The 17,500-nt window shown below is 44.5% G+C and overlaps 1 protein-coding gene across 1 annotated transcript in view; it reads left to right on the top strand.

The window, feature by feature from the left end:
- Positions 1-17,500, top strand: part of lamc1 (laminin, gamma 1) — a 40,745-nt gene that overhangs the window by 12,437 nt on the left and 10,808 nt on the right. The window contains 9 exon segments of the mRNA XM_068726073.1: positions 4,651-4,955; positions 9,132-9,262; positions 10,380-10,546; positions 13,646-13,834; positions 14,661-14,778; positions 15,568-15,666; positions 16,158-16,294; positions 16,413-16,535; positions 16,750-16,939. Coding sequence (XP_068582174.1) covers positions 4,651-4,955; positions 9,132-9,262; positions 10,380-10,546; positions 13,646-13,834; positions 14,661-14,778; positions 15,568-15,666; positions 16,158-16,294; positions 16,413-16,535; positions 16,750-16,939 — 1,459 coding nt within the window.

Raw genomic sequence — 17,500 nt, 5'->3', positions numbered from 1 at the left:
GGTTCTTTCATGACTTTATTATGGGTTAACAGAAAAAGTGATCAAATCTGCTGGGTCAAAAATATACATACAGCAACATGAATTAGCAATTTTGGTGACTTAGAAAGTTGTGTCAATGAAATGAGCTTCATAGCATGGCCTCTTAACTTCTTGTGAGTGATTATGAGTGACTACAGCTGGTGACTTCTCTGAGGCCATTTAAATAGGGCTCATTGGATACAAACGCCCACAAACGCTACAATGGGAAAGTCAAAGGAGCTCAGTGTGGATCTGAAAAAGCGAATCATTGACTTGAACAAGTCAGGAAAGTCACTTGGAGCCATTTCAAAGCAGCTGCAGGTCCCAAGAGCAACAGTGCAAACAATTGTTTGTAAGTATAAAGTGCATGGCACTGTTTTGTCACTGCCACGATCAGGAAGAAAACGCAAGCTATCACCTGCTGCTGAGAGAAAATTGGTCAGGAGGGTGAAGAGTCAACCGAGAACCACCAAAAAGCAGATCTGCCAAGAATTAGAAGCTGCTGGAACACAGGTGTCAGTGTCCACAGTCAAGTGTGTTTTGCATCTCCATGGACCGAGAGGCTGCCGTGCAAGAAGGAAGCCCTTGCTCCAAAAGCGGCACCTTAAGGCTCGACTGAAGTTTGCTGCTGATCACGTGGACAAAGATAAGACCTTCTGGAGGAAAGTTCTGTGGTCAGACGAAACAAAAATCGAGCCGTTTGGCCACAATGCCCAGCAATATGTTTGGAGGAGAAAAGGTGAGGCCTTTAACCCCAAGAACACCATGCCTACCGTCAAGCACGGTGGTGGTAGTATTATGCTGTGGGGCTGTTTTGCTGCCAATGGAACTGGTGCTTTACAGAGAGTAAATGGGATAATGAAGAAGGAGGATTACCTTCAAATTCTTCAAGATAACCTAAAATCATCAGCCCGAAGGTTGGGTCTTGGGCGCAGTTGGGTGTTCCGACAGGACAATGACCCCAAACACACATCAAAAGTGGTAATGGAATGGCTAAATCAGGCTAGAATTAGGGTTTTAGAATGGCCTTCCCAAAGTCCTGACTTAAATCCCATTGAGAACATGTGGACAATGCTGAAGAAACAAGTCCATGTCAGAAAGCCATCAAATTTAACTGAACTGCACCAATTCTGTCAAGAGGAGTGGTCAAAGATTCAACGAGAAGCTTGCCAGAAGCTTGTGGATGGCTACCAAAAGCGCCTAATTGAAGTGAAAATGGCCAAGGGACATGTAACCAAATATTACCACTGCTGTATGTATATTTTTGACCCAGCAGATTTGATCACTTTTTCTGTTAACCCATAATAAGTCATGAAAGAACCAAACTTCATGAATGTTTTTTGTGACAAAGAAGTATCTGTTCCAATCACTCTATCAGAGAAAAATCAGAGTTGTAGAAATAACTGGAAACTCAAGAGAGCCATGACATTATGTTCTTTACAAGTGTATGTAAACTTTTGACCACAACTGTACTCGCACTACATACTTTTACCGTATACTCGCACTACATACTTTTACCGTATACTCGCACTACATACTTTCACTGTATACTCGCACTACATACTTTCACTGTATACTCGCACTACATACTTTTACCGTATACTCGCACTACATACTTTCACTGTATACTCGCACTACATACTTTTACCGTATACTCGCACTACATACTTTCACTGTATACTCGCACTACATACTTTCACTGTATACTCGCACTACATACTTTCACTGTATACTCGCACAACATACTTTTACTGTATACTCGCACTACATACTTTCACCGTATACTCGCACTACATACTTTCACTGTATACTCGCACTACATACTTTTACCGTATACTCGCACTACATACTTTCACTGCAGACTCGCACTACATACTTTTACCGTATACTCGCACTACATACTTTTACCGTATACTCGCACTACATACTTTCACTGTATACTCGCACTACATACTTTTACCGTATACTCGCACTACATACTTTCACTGTATACTCGTACTACATACTTTTACCGTATACTCGCACTACATACTTTTACCGTATACTCGCACTACATACTTTTACCGTATACTCGCACTACATACTTTCACTGTATACTCGCACTACATACTTTTACCGTATACTCGCACTACATACTTTCACTGTATACTCGCACTACATACTTTTACCGTATACTCGCACTACATACTTTCACTGTATACTCGCACTACATACTTTCACTGTATACTCGCACTACATACTTTCACCGTATACTCGCACTACATACTTTTACCGTATACTCGCACTACATACTTTCACTGTATACTCGCACTACATACTTTTACCGTATACTCGCACTACATACTTTTACCGTATACTCGCACTACATACTTTTACCTTATACTTGCAAACTCGTAAACTTTGTTTTTCTCCAAGTTGCTTCAAAAATAAAGGCAGGAAACCCTGATTTTAAAAAAGCTAGTTTGTGAGCTTTTATTTTGGTAGGACCGGACCTGTTGGGGGTGAAGAGTCTCCACAGCAGCAGAGCTGTAAATGTAAAGACTTTGCATGAAGTCTGGTTTGATCCGGTGGATCTGTTGTCGAGTCAGCAGGTCGTCCCGTCCCCCCGCGGAGTCTTTTTGTCCCGTCGTCATACGGAGACGAGGACATTAAATGCGTACAGCGCGCTCTTTGTTTTGCGCTCTGGACTGTAAAATTCTTCGTCTCATCAATACGCCGATTGTTCTGGAAGAAGAAGAGACAGGACTCCTCCCAGCGGACGGTCTTCAGACCCGTCAGGTCGCTCCTCACCAAACCTCAGTGGAAAAACACCGTCATCAAACAACAGCAGCATCACGTCCTCCAGACCCCCCCTCGTCCAATCAGAGTGTCCCTCTGGTCTCCTGTCCCAGCAGCCACCTGGGCTCGGCTCCAGATGCTTTGCGTCCCATTTGAGGATGTGGAGGCGTTCTTTGGTGTGACGGGAGTCACTTCCTGTCCTCTCAGAGACTTTGATTGTGAAGCCATCATCACAAACACACAGCGGAGCTTTGTTCCAACTTCCTCACGTGGAACTTGAGATTCTCGTCTTCAAAGACACCGAATCTGACCAGAACCAGGTCCAGACTTTGTTTCCCGTTCACTCGTGTTGTGGTTAAACACACAGACCGTCTATAAGTAGTCGTCATGGTGACGTCTCCCGTTGGTTTGTGATGTTTTGAAGCTTCGAGTTCAGCGTTTTGTCCGTCGCCATCTTGTTTTCAACCAGTGAACAGGAAGTGACCACATCTGGACTGAGGAGGAGTGACGTAGAGACCTGTCAATCAGCGTGTAGCCCCGCCCCTAAATCATCCCCTGCTTTATGGTCTGTTTGACTCTAAATGGAGCATAATGTAGTAAATGAACATCATGCTGTATTGAAGAAGACTGTAAACTAGAGATTGAGACCATAAACTCATGTTTACAATGTTTACTGAGGGAGTAAATCAAGAGAGAAGTAGAGTCATTTTAGACTAGACTTCTATACAACCAGAGGAGTCGCCCCCTGGTGGTCACTAGAGAGAATGCAGGCTGGGAGGCCCTCTGTGCTGTTGCATCATGGGAATTGTAGGACCCACACTCGAGACTGAAAGTGAGGTCATCTCCTCCTCTGCTGCCACATAATGGAGCGTGACATCCTCCAGTGTACCAACAACTAACTGCTCTGTTGACTCCTTGGTTAAAACAGCTGATTGATCTGTAAACAGAGTCTCTCCGTTGAATCAGTCGGTCCTCTAAGAGCTTCTGTGGTGGAGGACAGGTCTGGTGTGTTTGGACAGAAGTGAACCAGATGGCTGTACTGGTCTCCTCCCAGTCCGGTCCGGTCCGGTCCGGTCCAGTTTCACACAAACATGGTCTTGATACCAGCCGGTCATTGTTTAAAACCAGCCTGCAGCTCAAATGTAACAGCTTCATATTAACCTTGACGCATAAAGGTCCTCACAAGTCAGTGACACACACACACACACACCCTCACGCACACTCACACACACACACCCTCACGCACACAGACACACACAGACACACACACACCCTCACACACACACACACACACCCTCTCTCTCTCTCAGTGGGAGGAGGACGCCGGTGTGTTTGCGGTTGCTTCATTGTTTCCTGTAATAAACTGCGTCCTATCAGCTGCTTCACCTTTATTTGCCGTGGACACAGAGGGGCCCCCGGGGCCCCCGACTGTCAGCACACTGTTTACTGAGTGGATTCTTTGGCTGAGCAAACCTCCCCCCCTCAAACATGGCGGCGTTCCTCACGCGCTGACTGACGGCTCCAGGAACCGGCCTGCTGAGACTCGACTGAGTATGCAGCGAGAGTCAGGAGTCTAAAGGACCACTTCACATTCCCCCAGTCTCCACTTCCTGCTGACACAATAACAATAACAACAATAACAATAACAATCATCCATCACAGTGAAGCTTTAGTCTGGTCTGTGTGCAGCTGCAGCAGTGGGTGTGTGTGTGTGTGTGTGTGTGTGTGTGACTCCACAGTGAGTGAGGTCATTCACTACGCTGGTGATCAGTACTTTGATGAGGTATTTCTAAACCCTGTGTTCTGCCTCACAGGCGTGAGTTCCTAACGTGAACGTCTTCCTGTCCTCTGCAGGTAAATCCTTCGACATCACCTACGTACGGCTCAAGTTCCACACCAGCCGGCCGGAGAGCTTCGCCATCTACAAGCGGACCAGCGAGGCGGGCCCCTGGGTGCCCTACCAGTACTACAGCGGCTCCTGCGAGAAGACCTACCAGAAGGGGAGCCGCGGCTTCATCCGCACCGGGGAGGACGAGCAGCAGGCGCTCTGCACCGACGACTTCAGCGACATCTCGCCGCTCACCGGAGGAAACGTGGCCTTCTCCACGCTGGAGGGCCGACCCAGCGCCTACAACTTCGACAACAGCCCCGTCCTCCAGGTGAGCCAAGCACTCCATCAACCGCTCACATGTAACGTGGGCCCTCTGTGGGGCCCTCTGTGAGGCCCTCCGTGGGGCCCTCTGTGGGGCGCTTTGGGGCCCTCTGTGGGGCCCGCCGTGGGGCCCTCTGTGGCCCTCTGTGGGGCCCTCTGTGGCCCTCTGTGGGGCCCTTTGGGGCCCTCTGGGGCCCTCCGTGGGGCCCTGACGTCCTCTCCTTATAGACGGTCTGTGGTCCTGACCCACAGCTCTGGTGAGGGACTAGCTACAGCTAACTAACCCGCTCTGAGTATTGAAGTGTTGTGATCTCGTTGAGTGACTGAACCATTGAGAGAAACCACACCAGTGCTCTCCAGGGTTGACCGACATGTTGGTGTATTTTATTATGTGTAACTGTGCAGCTCATCAGTCCACTTCCTGTCCTCCTCCTCCTCCTCCTCCTCATTCTGCTATGGAACAGTAGCGGTGTTTTTTTTTCCCAGCAGGCCGTTCTGCAGGTTTTCATGCTGCCAAGTGTTTTTTCGTTGCAACACGTTGCTAGGCGACGCCCCCGGGTTTCCCACTGCAGCAGCAGCTCCATTTGGCTCCACTGACCTGCAGCTGGACCTCCTCTCCCCCCCCCCCCCCTCAGTGTGTTTGTGTTTCCATGTTTCTTCACTCTCTCAGCTCGTTGCTTCATCGTCTTCATTCTTCTTCTCTCTTCACTTTGTTGCACAACGTTGAGCTGATTCTTCTTCTCTCCTCTTCAGCTTTTATTGGTTAACGTTTATGAACAAACAGACGAAGATGTCAACAAACGTAATCATCTAAATAATACAGAAAGCAGAAAGAGGACTTCTCGGACTGAACCTCGTCCTGGAGTCCTCGCAGAATGAGAGTGGACTCTTCTTCTGGTGATGCACTCGTCTGCCTTTAAATGAACACATTTAGCTCCGCTGCTCAGCTGTAAACTTCCTTATTTGACTTGTTGGCGTGAAGCTATTAATACTGAAGCTGGGACTCTTTTAGGAGGCGTCGGCGGCTGTTTGTCGCTCTCTGACATTCCTGCTGTCTGTCATCTCTGAGTGGGAATAACCCGGCTGAGACCAGTCCACCTTAACGACTGCATTCCACCTTAACAACCCGATATTTATTCTCTGTCCTTAAATAAATCTGTGTCACAAGATATAGATATATATATATATAAATATATATATATATATATATATATATATATATATATATTTATATATGTATGCACGTTAGCAGAGGTGGATGAAGTACTCACACCAGTAAAACATTTTACTGTACCTCTGAGGTCTAGTACAGTATAAAGTACAACATGTACCTCTGAGATGTAGTACAGTATAAAGTACAACATGTACCTCTGAGGTCTAGTACAGTATAAAGTACATTATTTTGGTTATCAAGCTGAAGAGACTCAGCTGGACGTTCGTGGTCCCCAGAGGAGGTTCCTCCTCTTAGACCAGAGCTGCACATGATTGATGTGAAACAGATGTTCTGTACGACGTTGAGAACCTGCACCGACTTCCTGAAAGCAGACGGTCTGAAGAGCTGCAGCTGCGAGAGAGAGAGAGAGAGAGAGAGAGAGAGAGAGAGAGAGAGAGAGAGAGAGAGACGGGATCAGGAAGTGTTCATTGTGTTCATCATAAAAGTTATTGAGGGAAATATCAGATCATGAAAAGACAAAACTTTCTAATAAATGAAGAAAGTTGTTAACAGTTCAGACCTACAATGAACATGTATTTGAACCAGATGAATCAGAAAACACATCAAATCTAAAAGTTGAGTTTAACGGACGTGGTGAGAAGTTACCATAACTGATGGAATGATGGTCACAAGTCAACCAGGTTGTGGGGGGGGTCACCGTATTCTCACTTCCTGTTTCAAACCATCAGGCCAAGCGGTTCACTGTGAGTCACAGCTGAGGGCAGAAACCTGCTCCACATTCCCAGCAGTTACATGAGGATTTAACATCAGTGTGCTAAAGTCACAGGAGGAGGAAGAGGTTCTCCTGAGGAGGAGGAGGAGGAGGAGAGATGGACCTGAACATGATTCAAACTGCTGCTTCCTCTCTGAACTCTTCAGAGCACATTCATCTCTGAGATATGACAACAGTTTCCTCTCCAGGTAGGAAGTCATAGGTAGGAAGTCATAGGTAGGAAGGAAGTCATAGGTAGGAAATCATAGGTAGGAAGTTATAGGTAGGAAGTCATAGGTAGGAAGGAAGTCATAGGTAGGAAGTCATAGGTAGGAAATCATAGGTAGGAAGTTATAGGTAGGAAGTTATAGGTAGGAAGTCATAGGTAGGAAGTCATAGGTAGGAAGGAAGTCATAGGTAGGAAATCATAGGTAGGAAGTTATAGGTAGGAAGTCATAGGTAGGAAGGAAGTCATAGGTAGGAAGTCATAGGTAGGAAGGAAGTCATAGATAGGAAATCATAGATAGGAAGTTATAGGTAGGAAGTCATAGGTAGGAAGTCATAGGTAGGAAGGAAGTCATAGGTAGGAAGTCATAGGTAGGAAGGAAGTTATAGGTAGGAAGTCATAGGTAGGAAGGAAGTCATAGGTAGGAAATCATAGGTAGGAAGTTATAGGTAGGAAGGAAGTCATAGGTAGGAAATCATAGGTAGGAAGTTATAGGTAGGAAGTTATAGGTAGGAAGTCATAGGTAGGAAGGAAGTCATAGGTAGGAAGTCATAGGTAGGAAATCATAGGTAGGAAGTTATAGGTAGGAAGTTATAGGTAGGAAGTCATAGGTAGGAAGTCATAGGTAGGAAGGAAGTCATAGGTAGGAAGTCATAGGTAGGAAGTTATAGGTAGGAAGTTATAGGTAGGAAGTTATAGGTAGGAAGTCATAGGTAGGAAGGAAGTCATAGGTAGGAAGTCATAGGTAGGAAGTTATAGGTAGGAAGTCATAGGTAGGAAGTCATAGGTAGGAAGTTATAGGTAGGAAGTCATAGGTAGGAAGTCATAGGTAGGAAGTTATAGGTAGGAAGTCATAGGTAGGAAGTTATAGGTAGGAAGTCATAGGTAGGAAGTCATAGGTAGGAAGTTATAGGTAGGAAGTCATAGGTAGGAAGGAAGTCATAGGTAGGAAGTCATAGGTAGGAAATCATAGGTAGGAAGTTATAGGTAGGAAGTTATAGGTAGGAAGTCATAGGTAGGAAGGAAGTCATAGGTAGGAAGTCATAGGTAGGAAGTCATAGGTAGGAAGTTATAGGTAGGAAGTCATAGGTAGGAAGTAATTTCTTGGTGGACAACGTGTAACGTTTCTACGTGTTTCCTGAGAGCAGAAACAAGCTCTGAGGAGGGTTCAGATCTGTGAGAGGGTTCAGGTCTGTGAGGGGGGTTCAGGTCTGTGAGGGGGGTTCAGGTCTGTGAGGGGGGTTCAGATCTGTGAGGGGGGTTCAGGTCTGTGAGAGGGTTCAGGTCTGTGAGAGGGTTCAGATCTGTGAGGGGGTTCAGGTCTGTGAGAGGGTTCAGATCTGTGAGGGGGTTCAGGTCTGTGAGAGGGTTCAGATCTGTGAGGGGGTTCAGGTCTGTGAGAGGGTTCAGATCTGTGAGGGGGGTTCAGATCTGTGAGGGGGTTCAGGTCTGTGTTTGTCCTCCAGCAGCAGCTGATGCGCTCACTCTGCTGAATACAAACCTGATAAGCTTCCTGCTGATAGGGAACAAAGCTATCTCTGGCCTTCACTAGCTTCCCATGAGCCTGCAGAGTCACTTTCTTTACCCTCCGTCACTGAAACAGGTGTCCGTCAGTGATTCTCTCCATCTGGCTCTCCTATCATAACGCCAAGAAGATAAATTCCATTTTGCTTCACGATGTCACAGTCGGGAGTGTTTGTGGTGTTGCGTCAGTGTTTCTCAGTGTTTCCCACAGCCTGGGAACTAAAAAGCACCTCCCTGTTTGCAGAATCGGGATCCAAGTTTTTTAGCGATTCGAGGAACTTGCATTTCAGAAGAATGTTGTTACACACATGTGTGCGTTTGCCTCGGCTGCCCGACTCATTGGATGGATGCTGATGAGATGCGGTTCCTCACTCAGGATGAACTAGCGCCACCATCAGGTCGACATGTTCACGCGTCGTTACTTTATGACCCTCAGAACTGAAGACGGTCTCCATCCTCTGTGTGTTTGTTGCTGACGGGCCTGACGTCCATGTTGTGTCTTTTACAGGACTGGGTGACGGCCACCGACATCAGAGTGACCCTGAACCGGCTCAACACGTTCGGAGACGAGGTTTTCAACGACCCCAAGGTCCTCAAGTCCTACTACTACGCCATCTCTGACTTCGCTGTGGGGGGAAGGTAAAGAAAGGAGTCACACGCTGGAGACAGTAGCTTTTGTGAGGACATAACAAGACCGACTCGGTTCAGATTCTGGTTCTGCCGCTCCGGGATGCATGCAGCCACATTGAGTAGTTCTTTATCTTGTTTGCATGAGAGTGTGAACAAGTTTCAGCAGCCTGAGCTTCATGAAACCTGCTCAGACAAAGGAGACGTGACTGAAGGACTTGAGTGCGGTCAGGTGGTTTTGTGGGTCCTGGTCTTGATGTGTCACTGTGTGGTCTGCGTCACCGCGGCCTCCACAGGAATCCACATCAGAACTCCTTTTCCTGCACGTCTAAAAAACAGAGAAACACGGTTTCGACAGGCATTACCAGAGTGTTGAGCACAGCCTCCACGGCCATAATCTGTTTGAAATGTGGAGCAGATTTCCATTACACAGCCGGCATTCCTGGCATTCCTGGCCGGCAGGGCTGGATTACAGGGGAACCGGAATGGGGCGGACCGACCGCCGTGACGGGCGGAAGAAAAGGGGAAGAGTCCTGAGCTGGAGCACCTGCCAGAGCTGCAGAAGCTAACCTTTATTTACCCAGGGAGGGTCTCTCTGTCAGCTCCACCGACACTTACCTGGACGTGTTCACCTGAGAGCCGAGCACCACGACCAATCAGAAATATCCAGGCTTCCTGCTTTATGTTTCCACTCAGTTATTGCAACATTTCCAGACTTCCAGCCCTGTGATGCTACACATACGTATATTTATGTGTGCAGTTGTTAAAGTATGGTGTCGATAGCCTCTTTAGTGCTTCAGTCTTCCTTCTCGTCGTCACTCTTTCCACCGCTCTCTGCCAAGAAACACCTGAGACAATAAGCAAAGGTGGCTGCTGATCAAGTCCTGTCGTGTTGTGAGGGGCTCTTCCCCCCCGAGGAGGTTTAACAAACCTTCACTCAGAGTGGAAAAAGTTCTCAGATGGAAAGTTCTGTCTGTTTTCACATGTGTAATATTTTTAAGGAAGTGTGGAGATCTTTGTGTCGTGTTTCTTTGTTAGTAAAGAGGTGGACGTTCGCCGAGGTAACACAACATGGATGTTGTTGCAGTGTGTGTTGTGCAGGTGTAACAGGTGTGTTTCTGTGCGTCAGGTGTAAGTGTAACGGCCACGCCAGCGAGTGTGTGAAGAACAGCGGAGGACGGCCGGTGTGTAACTGCAAACACAACACGGACGGCGACGACTGCAACGTCTGCAAACCGTTTTACAACGACCGGCCCTGGAGGAGAGCGACCGCCGACAGCCCCAACGACTGTCTGCGTGAGTTTACTGCAGACACCACTGTTTACTGCAGACACCACTGTTTACAGCAGGCACCACTGCTTTACTGCAGACACCACTGTTTACTGCAGACACCACTGTTTTACTGCAGACACCACTGTTTACTGCAGACACCACAGTTTACTGCAGACACCACTGTTTACTGCAGATACTACTGTTTACTGCAGATACTACTGTTTACTACAGATACTACTGTTTACTGCAGATACTACTGTTTACTGCAGATACTACAGCTTTACTACAGATACTACTGCTTTACTGCAGACACCACTGCTTTACTGCAGATACTATTGTGTACTGCTGATACTACTGATTTACTGCAGATACTACTGTTTACTGCAGATACTACAGCTTTACTACAGATACTACTGCTTTACTGCAGACACCACTGCTTTACTGCAGATACTACTGCTTTACTACAGATACTACTGCTTTACTACAGATACTACTGCTTTACTACAGATACTACTGCTTTACTGCAGACACCACTGCTTTACTGCAGATACTACTGCTTTACTACAGATACTACTGCTTTACTACAGATACTACTGCTTTACTACAGATACTACAGCTTTACTACAGATACTACTGCTTTACTACAGATACTACAGCTTTACTACAGATACTACTGCTTTACTGCAGATACTACAGCTTTACTACAGATACTACTGCTTTACTACAGATACTACTGCTTTACTACAGATACTACAGCTTTACTACAGATACTACTGCTTTACTACAGATACTACAGCTTTACTACAGATACTACTGCTTTACTACAGATACTACAGCTTTACTACAGATACTACTGCTTTACTACAGATACTACTGCTTTACTACAGATACTACAGCTTTACTACAGATACTACTGCTTTACTGCAGATACTACAGCTTTACTACAGATACTACAGCTTTACTACAGATACTACTGCTTTACTGCAGATACTACAGCTTTACTACAGATACTACTGCTTTACTACAGATACTACAGCTTTACTACAGATACTACTGCTTTACTACAGATACTACTGCTTTACTACAGATACTACAGCTTTACTACAGATACTACTGCTTTACTGCAGATACTACAGCTTTACTACAGATACTACAGCTTTACTGCAGATACTACAGCTTTACTACAGATACTACTGCTTTACTGCAGATACTACAGCTTTACTACAGATACTACTGCTTTACTGCAGATACTACAGCTTTACTGCAGATACTACTGCTTTACTACAGATACTACTGCTTTACTACAGATACTACTGCTTTACTACAGATACTACAGCTTTACTACAGATACTACTGCTTTACTGCAGATACTACAGCTTTACTACAGATACTACAGCTTTACTACAGATACTACTGCTTTACTACAGATACTACAGCTTTACTACAGATACTACAGCTTTACTACAGATACTACAGCTTTACTACAGATACTACTGCTTTACTGCAGAGGTTAAACGCCTTCAAGCCGAACACAGAAGCTCATCTCTCAAACATTCCAACAACAATAATCCAGCTGAGTAAATCGGCTCAGCAGCTGTCTGGTGGGGCTGAGCCCCGGAACAGATCACATGGTGAAGTAGTCGTGACAGCCCCTGGGGGATTGTGGGAGCTGTAGTTCCTGACGGCTACGCATTCATATCACAGATGCGTGACTAACGGGGTTCAGGGAAATATTAGTGTTTTTCTTTTCCTCCCACAGTTGACTGAATCCGTCCTGCAGGAAGCTGATAGGATTAAAACAAACAGTTCCATCTTCATTTCACATGTTTTAACTGTTAACGAGTCTCTGACAGAACAGCTTCACTGCTGTCTACATACTCACTACTGCAGTACTTCTGCTTCACTGACACTTTTACTGCTTTGAATAAGTGAGTCACCTGATAGAACTGCATCTGTTGCAGATGTACTACTGCTACTGTTGTACTGTTACTATTACTACTCTTGTACTGTTACTACGACTGCTGTACTGCTTCTGCTCTACTACTGTTACTGCTCTAGAGTACTTTGTACTGCTCTACTACTGTTACTGCTCTAGAGTACTTTGTACTGCTCTACTACGGTTACTGATCTAGAGTACTTTGTACTGCTTTACTACTGTTACTGATTTAGAGTACTTTGTACTGCTCTACTACGGTTACTGATGTAGAGTACTTTGTACTGCTCTACTACTGTTACTGCTCTAGAGTACTTTGTACTGCTCTACTACGGTTACTGATCTAGAGTACTTTGTACTGCTTTACTACTGTTACTGATCTAGAGTACTTTGTACTGCTTTACTACTGTTACTGATCTAGAGTACTTTGTACTGCTCTACTACGGTTACTGATGTAGAGTACTTTGTACTGCTCTACTACTGTTACTGATCTAGAGTACTTTGTACTGCTCTACTACTGTTACTGCTCTAGAGTACTTTGTACTGCTCTACTACGGTTACTGATCTAGAGTACTTTGTACTGCTCTACTACTGTTACTGCTCTAGAGTACTTTGTACTGCTCTACTACGGTTACTGATCTAGAGTACTTTGTACTGCTCTACTACTGTTACTGCTCTAGAGTACTTTGTACTGCTCTACTACAGTTACTGATCTAGAGTACTTTGTACTGCTCTACTACTGTCACTGCTCTAGAGTACTTTGTACTGCTCTACTACTGTTACTGCTCTAGAGTACTGCTCTACTACTGTTACTGCTCTAGAGTACTTTGTACTGCTCTACTACTGTTACTGCTCTAGAGTACTTTGTACTGCTCTACTACTGTTACTGCTCTAGAGTACTGCTCTACTACTGTTACTGCTCTAGAGTACTTTGTACTGCTCTACTACTGTTACTGCTCTAGAGTACTTTGTACTGCTCTACTACAGTTACTGATCTAGAGTACTTTGTACTGCTCTACTACTGTTACTGCTCTAGAGTACTTTGTACTGCTCTACTACTGTTACTGCTCTAGAGTACTGCTCTACTACTGTTACTGCTCTAGAGTACTGCTCTACTACTGTTACTGCTCTAGAGTACTGCTCTACTACTGTTACTGCTCTAGAGTACTGATGGTTCCTGTCTCTCTCAGCCTGCGACTGTAACGGGAAGAGTTCTGAGTGTTTCTACGATGCCGAGTTGTACCGGGCCTCGGGTCACGGAGGTCACTGCACCAACTGTGCTGACAACACGGACGGACCCAACTGTGAGCGCTGCCTCGACTACTACCACAGAGACGCCGGCGGCAGCCGCTGCCTGCCCTGCAGCTGCAACACCGTCGGTGAGTTCAGGGACGTCCGTTAAAAACAAACACCTTTAACCTTCCTGACCACACACTCTAAACCAAAGCTCCAGATAAAAGGCAAGTAAGTGGACCTTGAGTTGAGCGAATAGTTTGATATTTTGGTTAATATATCTTTGTAGCCTTCTGTCTGTTCAGTTTGAAGCTGCAGCCAGTTAGCTTAGCTTAGCTTAGCACAAAGACTGGAAACAAGGGGAAACAGCTAGCTTGAAAGTTATTAAAATATAACCCCTGTAACTCCACAACATGTAATGTTAATCAGGGGGCTTTAGAGGAGCTGGTGGGTGTAACGCTGTTACCTTTAGACTGGAGCCATGCTAGCTGTTTACCCTTTATGCTAAGCTAAGCTAACCAGTGTTTATACTGAACACACAGATACAACACCAGTCTTTATCAGTGAACACAAACAAGCACTTTTTCACAAGGTCAAGAATGAACGTTAACGCTCATGTTGGAAGTTTGAGTTTCCCCACAGACACTTGAACACACCACGAAGGAGTTTTATGAATCACACTTTGCTGGATAATATAATGTACTATCCGGGGACAGAAGAGGCTCCGATGAGGGAACATGAGCAGAGAACATGTGGAACCTCTGGCGTGAACTCGCTGGTTCTGGTGGTTTTTAACAAACCGCTGGTTTAATGTGAACCAGCTGCTGTTTGTCCCAGTGACACCAGATCTGACCTGTGATGGTTAGTTAATGGTTAGTTAATGGGAGCTGATTGTTTGCACGTGGTTGACGGTGAATGTGCTGACTGTGTGTGTGTGTGTGTGTGTGTGTGTGTGTGTGTGTGTGTTTCCAGGCTCAGAGTCTCCTCAGTGTGACAGCAGAGGAGTGTGTGCCTGTAAACCCGGAGTGACCGGAGAGAAGTGTGACCGCTGCCAGCCGGGATACCACAGTCTGACAGAGGCCGGCTGCAGGTAACCAGTCTGCTAATGATGATGTCATCACCAGAGCACCAGGACACCTGTACACACTCTGTGTCTACTGTGACAGAGTACTTCTACTGTGTGGTATTAGTACTTCTACTGTGTGGTATTAGTACTTCTGTGAGGTATTAGTACTTCTACTGTGTGGTATTAGTACTTCTACTGTGAGGTATTAGTACTTCTACTGTGTGGTATTAGTACTTCTACTGTGAGGTATTAGTACTTCTACTGTGAGGTATTAGTACTTCTACTGTGAGGTATTAGTACTTCTACTGTGAGGTATTAGTACTTTTGCTGCAACACGTTTCAGGAGATGAATGATTATTAATCATTCATCTCCTGAATGTTCACAGTTTACTGATCATAACTCAGATATTAATCTGAATCTTTGTGTTCACAGTTAGTTATCATCAGCCTGGTTCACAGACAGTCTGGGGGTGTTTAGCCTAGCTTAGCACAAAGACTGGAAGTAGGGGGAAACTGTTAGCATCAAGTTCTCCAGCTTCATTTACATGTCGATTGTTTAGAAGTATAGAAATATAAAAGTGAAAATGAAACAGTGATTATCTTTTGACTGAGCTTTGAGCGCCCTCTGCTGGAGAGACACAAACATCACAACGTTATTAGAGTCCGTCTGCTGGACCAGGACTCAGTGGCAAGGTCCAGGTGATGTCATGACCAGGTGATGTCATGACCATGGTGATGTCATGACCAGGTGATGTCATCGATGACATCACCAGGTGATGTCATCACCATGGTGATCACCTCTCTCTCTGTCAGGTCTTGTTCCTGTTCTCCCTCTGGCAGCACTCAGGAGTGTGACGTGAACACAGGACAGTGTCGCTGCAAAGACCATGTGGAGGGTTTCAGCTGTGACAGGTAACACACACACACACACACACACACACACACACACACACACACACACACTGTATGACATCACTAGAACACAGGATGTAAATATTTACACACTTTCATATATTTTACTTGAGTATTTCTACCCCAGAGGATGAAGATGAGCCTCACAGTGGCCTCTGGTGGTGACCCATGGTCATATATATATATATATATGTATATATGTATATATATATATATATATATATATATATATATACATATATATATATATATATATATATACATATATATATATATATATATATATATATATATATACATATATATATATATATATATATATATATATATATATATATATATATATATATATATATATATAATATGTATATATATATATACATATATATATATATATATATATATATATATATATATATATATATATATATATATATATAATATGTATGTAATATGTATATAATATAGTATAACGTCTAAATGTCCTGCAGGTGTAAACTGGGGTTCTTCAACCTGGACCCTCACAACCCTCAGGGCTGCACCCCCTGCTTCTGCTTCCAGCACTCGTCTGTGTGCGACAGCGCCGAGGGCTTCAGCGTCCACGCCGTCAGCTCGTCCTTCTCCAGAGGTAGAAGCTCACCCCCAACCCGAACCACGGGACGAGTGTGTGTCCTCAAGCGCTGTAATGACTGTGTGTGTGTGTGTGTGTGTGTGTGTGTGTGTGTGTGTGTGTGTGTGTGTGTCAGATGACGAGCAGTGGACCGGTCAGCAGCGCGATGGTTCCAGTGTCTCCGTCCAGTGGTCCCCCAGCGGACAGGAAGTGTCCCTCATCTCAGACGACTACTTCCCCATGTACTACATAGCCCCAGGTACACACACACACACACACACACACACACACACACACACACACACACACACACGCACACACACACAGAATAACAATAAAATACAATATAAACATATAAGAACAATAGAATAACAATTATTACGTGTAAAAGAAGTAATACTGACAACATTGCAAAATAGAAGACAATAAGAGTAAAGTAAATAAGTACAAATTGTTTGTTTTGTGCGTCACAGAGAAGTTTTTGGGGAACCAGATGCTGAGCTATGGACAGAACCTGAGTCTGAGTTTCCGGGTGGACCGGAGGGACACCCGTCTGTCGGCGGAGGACCTGGTCCTGGAGGGAGCCGGTCTCAGGGTGGCCGTCCCACTCATAGCTCAGGGCAACGCCTACCCCAACGAGAACATGCAGACATACGTGTTCAGGTGAGGCTTTGGAGGCGGGGTTAGAGTATATATGAATATATACATATATATGAACATATTAGAGTATATATGAATATATACATATATATGAACATATTAGCGTATATATGAATATACTGTATATATATACATATATATGAACATATTAGCGTATATATGAATATACTGTATATATATACATATATATGAACATATTAGCGTATATATGAATATACTGTATATATATACATATATATGAACATATTGGCGTATATATGAATATACTATAGATATATATACATATATATGAACATATTAGCGTATATATGAATATACTGTATATATATACATATATATGAACATATTAGCGTATATATGAATATACTATAGATATATACATATATATGAACATATATATGAACATATTAGCGTATATATGAATATACTGTATATATATATATATATACACATATATATGAACATATATATGAACATATTAGTGTGTCCCCGGTATCGTCCCGTCCTAATCACTGTCAGAATCATGTCCTTACGTCCAGCGTTCAGCTCCTACATTTATCAGAG

Source organism: Cebidichthys violaceus, unplaced genomic scaffold, assembly GCF_023349555.1.
Source record: "Cebidichthys violaceus isolate CVI_PGR_0920_01 unplaced genomic scaffold, fCebVio1.0.p SCAF_38, whole genome shotgun sequence".
NCBI classification, from domain to species: domain Eukaryota; kingdom Metazoa; phylum Chordata; class Actinopteri; order Perciformes; family Stichaeidae; genus Cebidichthys; species Cebidichthys violaceus.
The sequence above is the reverse complement of the archived record's forward strand: the minus strand, read 5'-3'. Positions and strand labels throughout refer to the sequence as shown.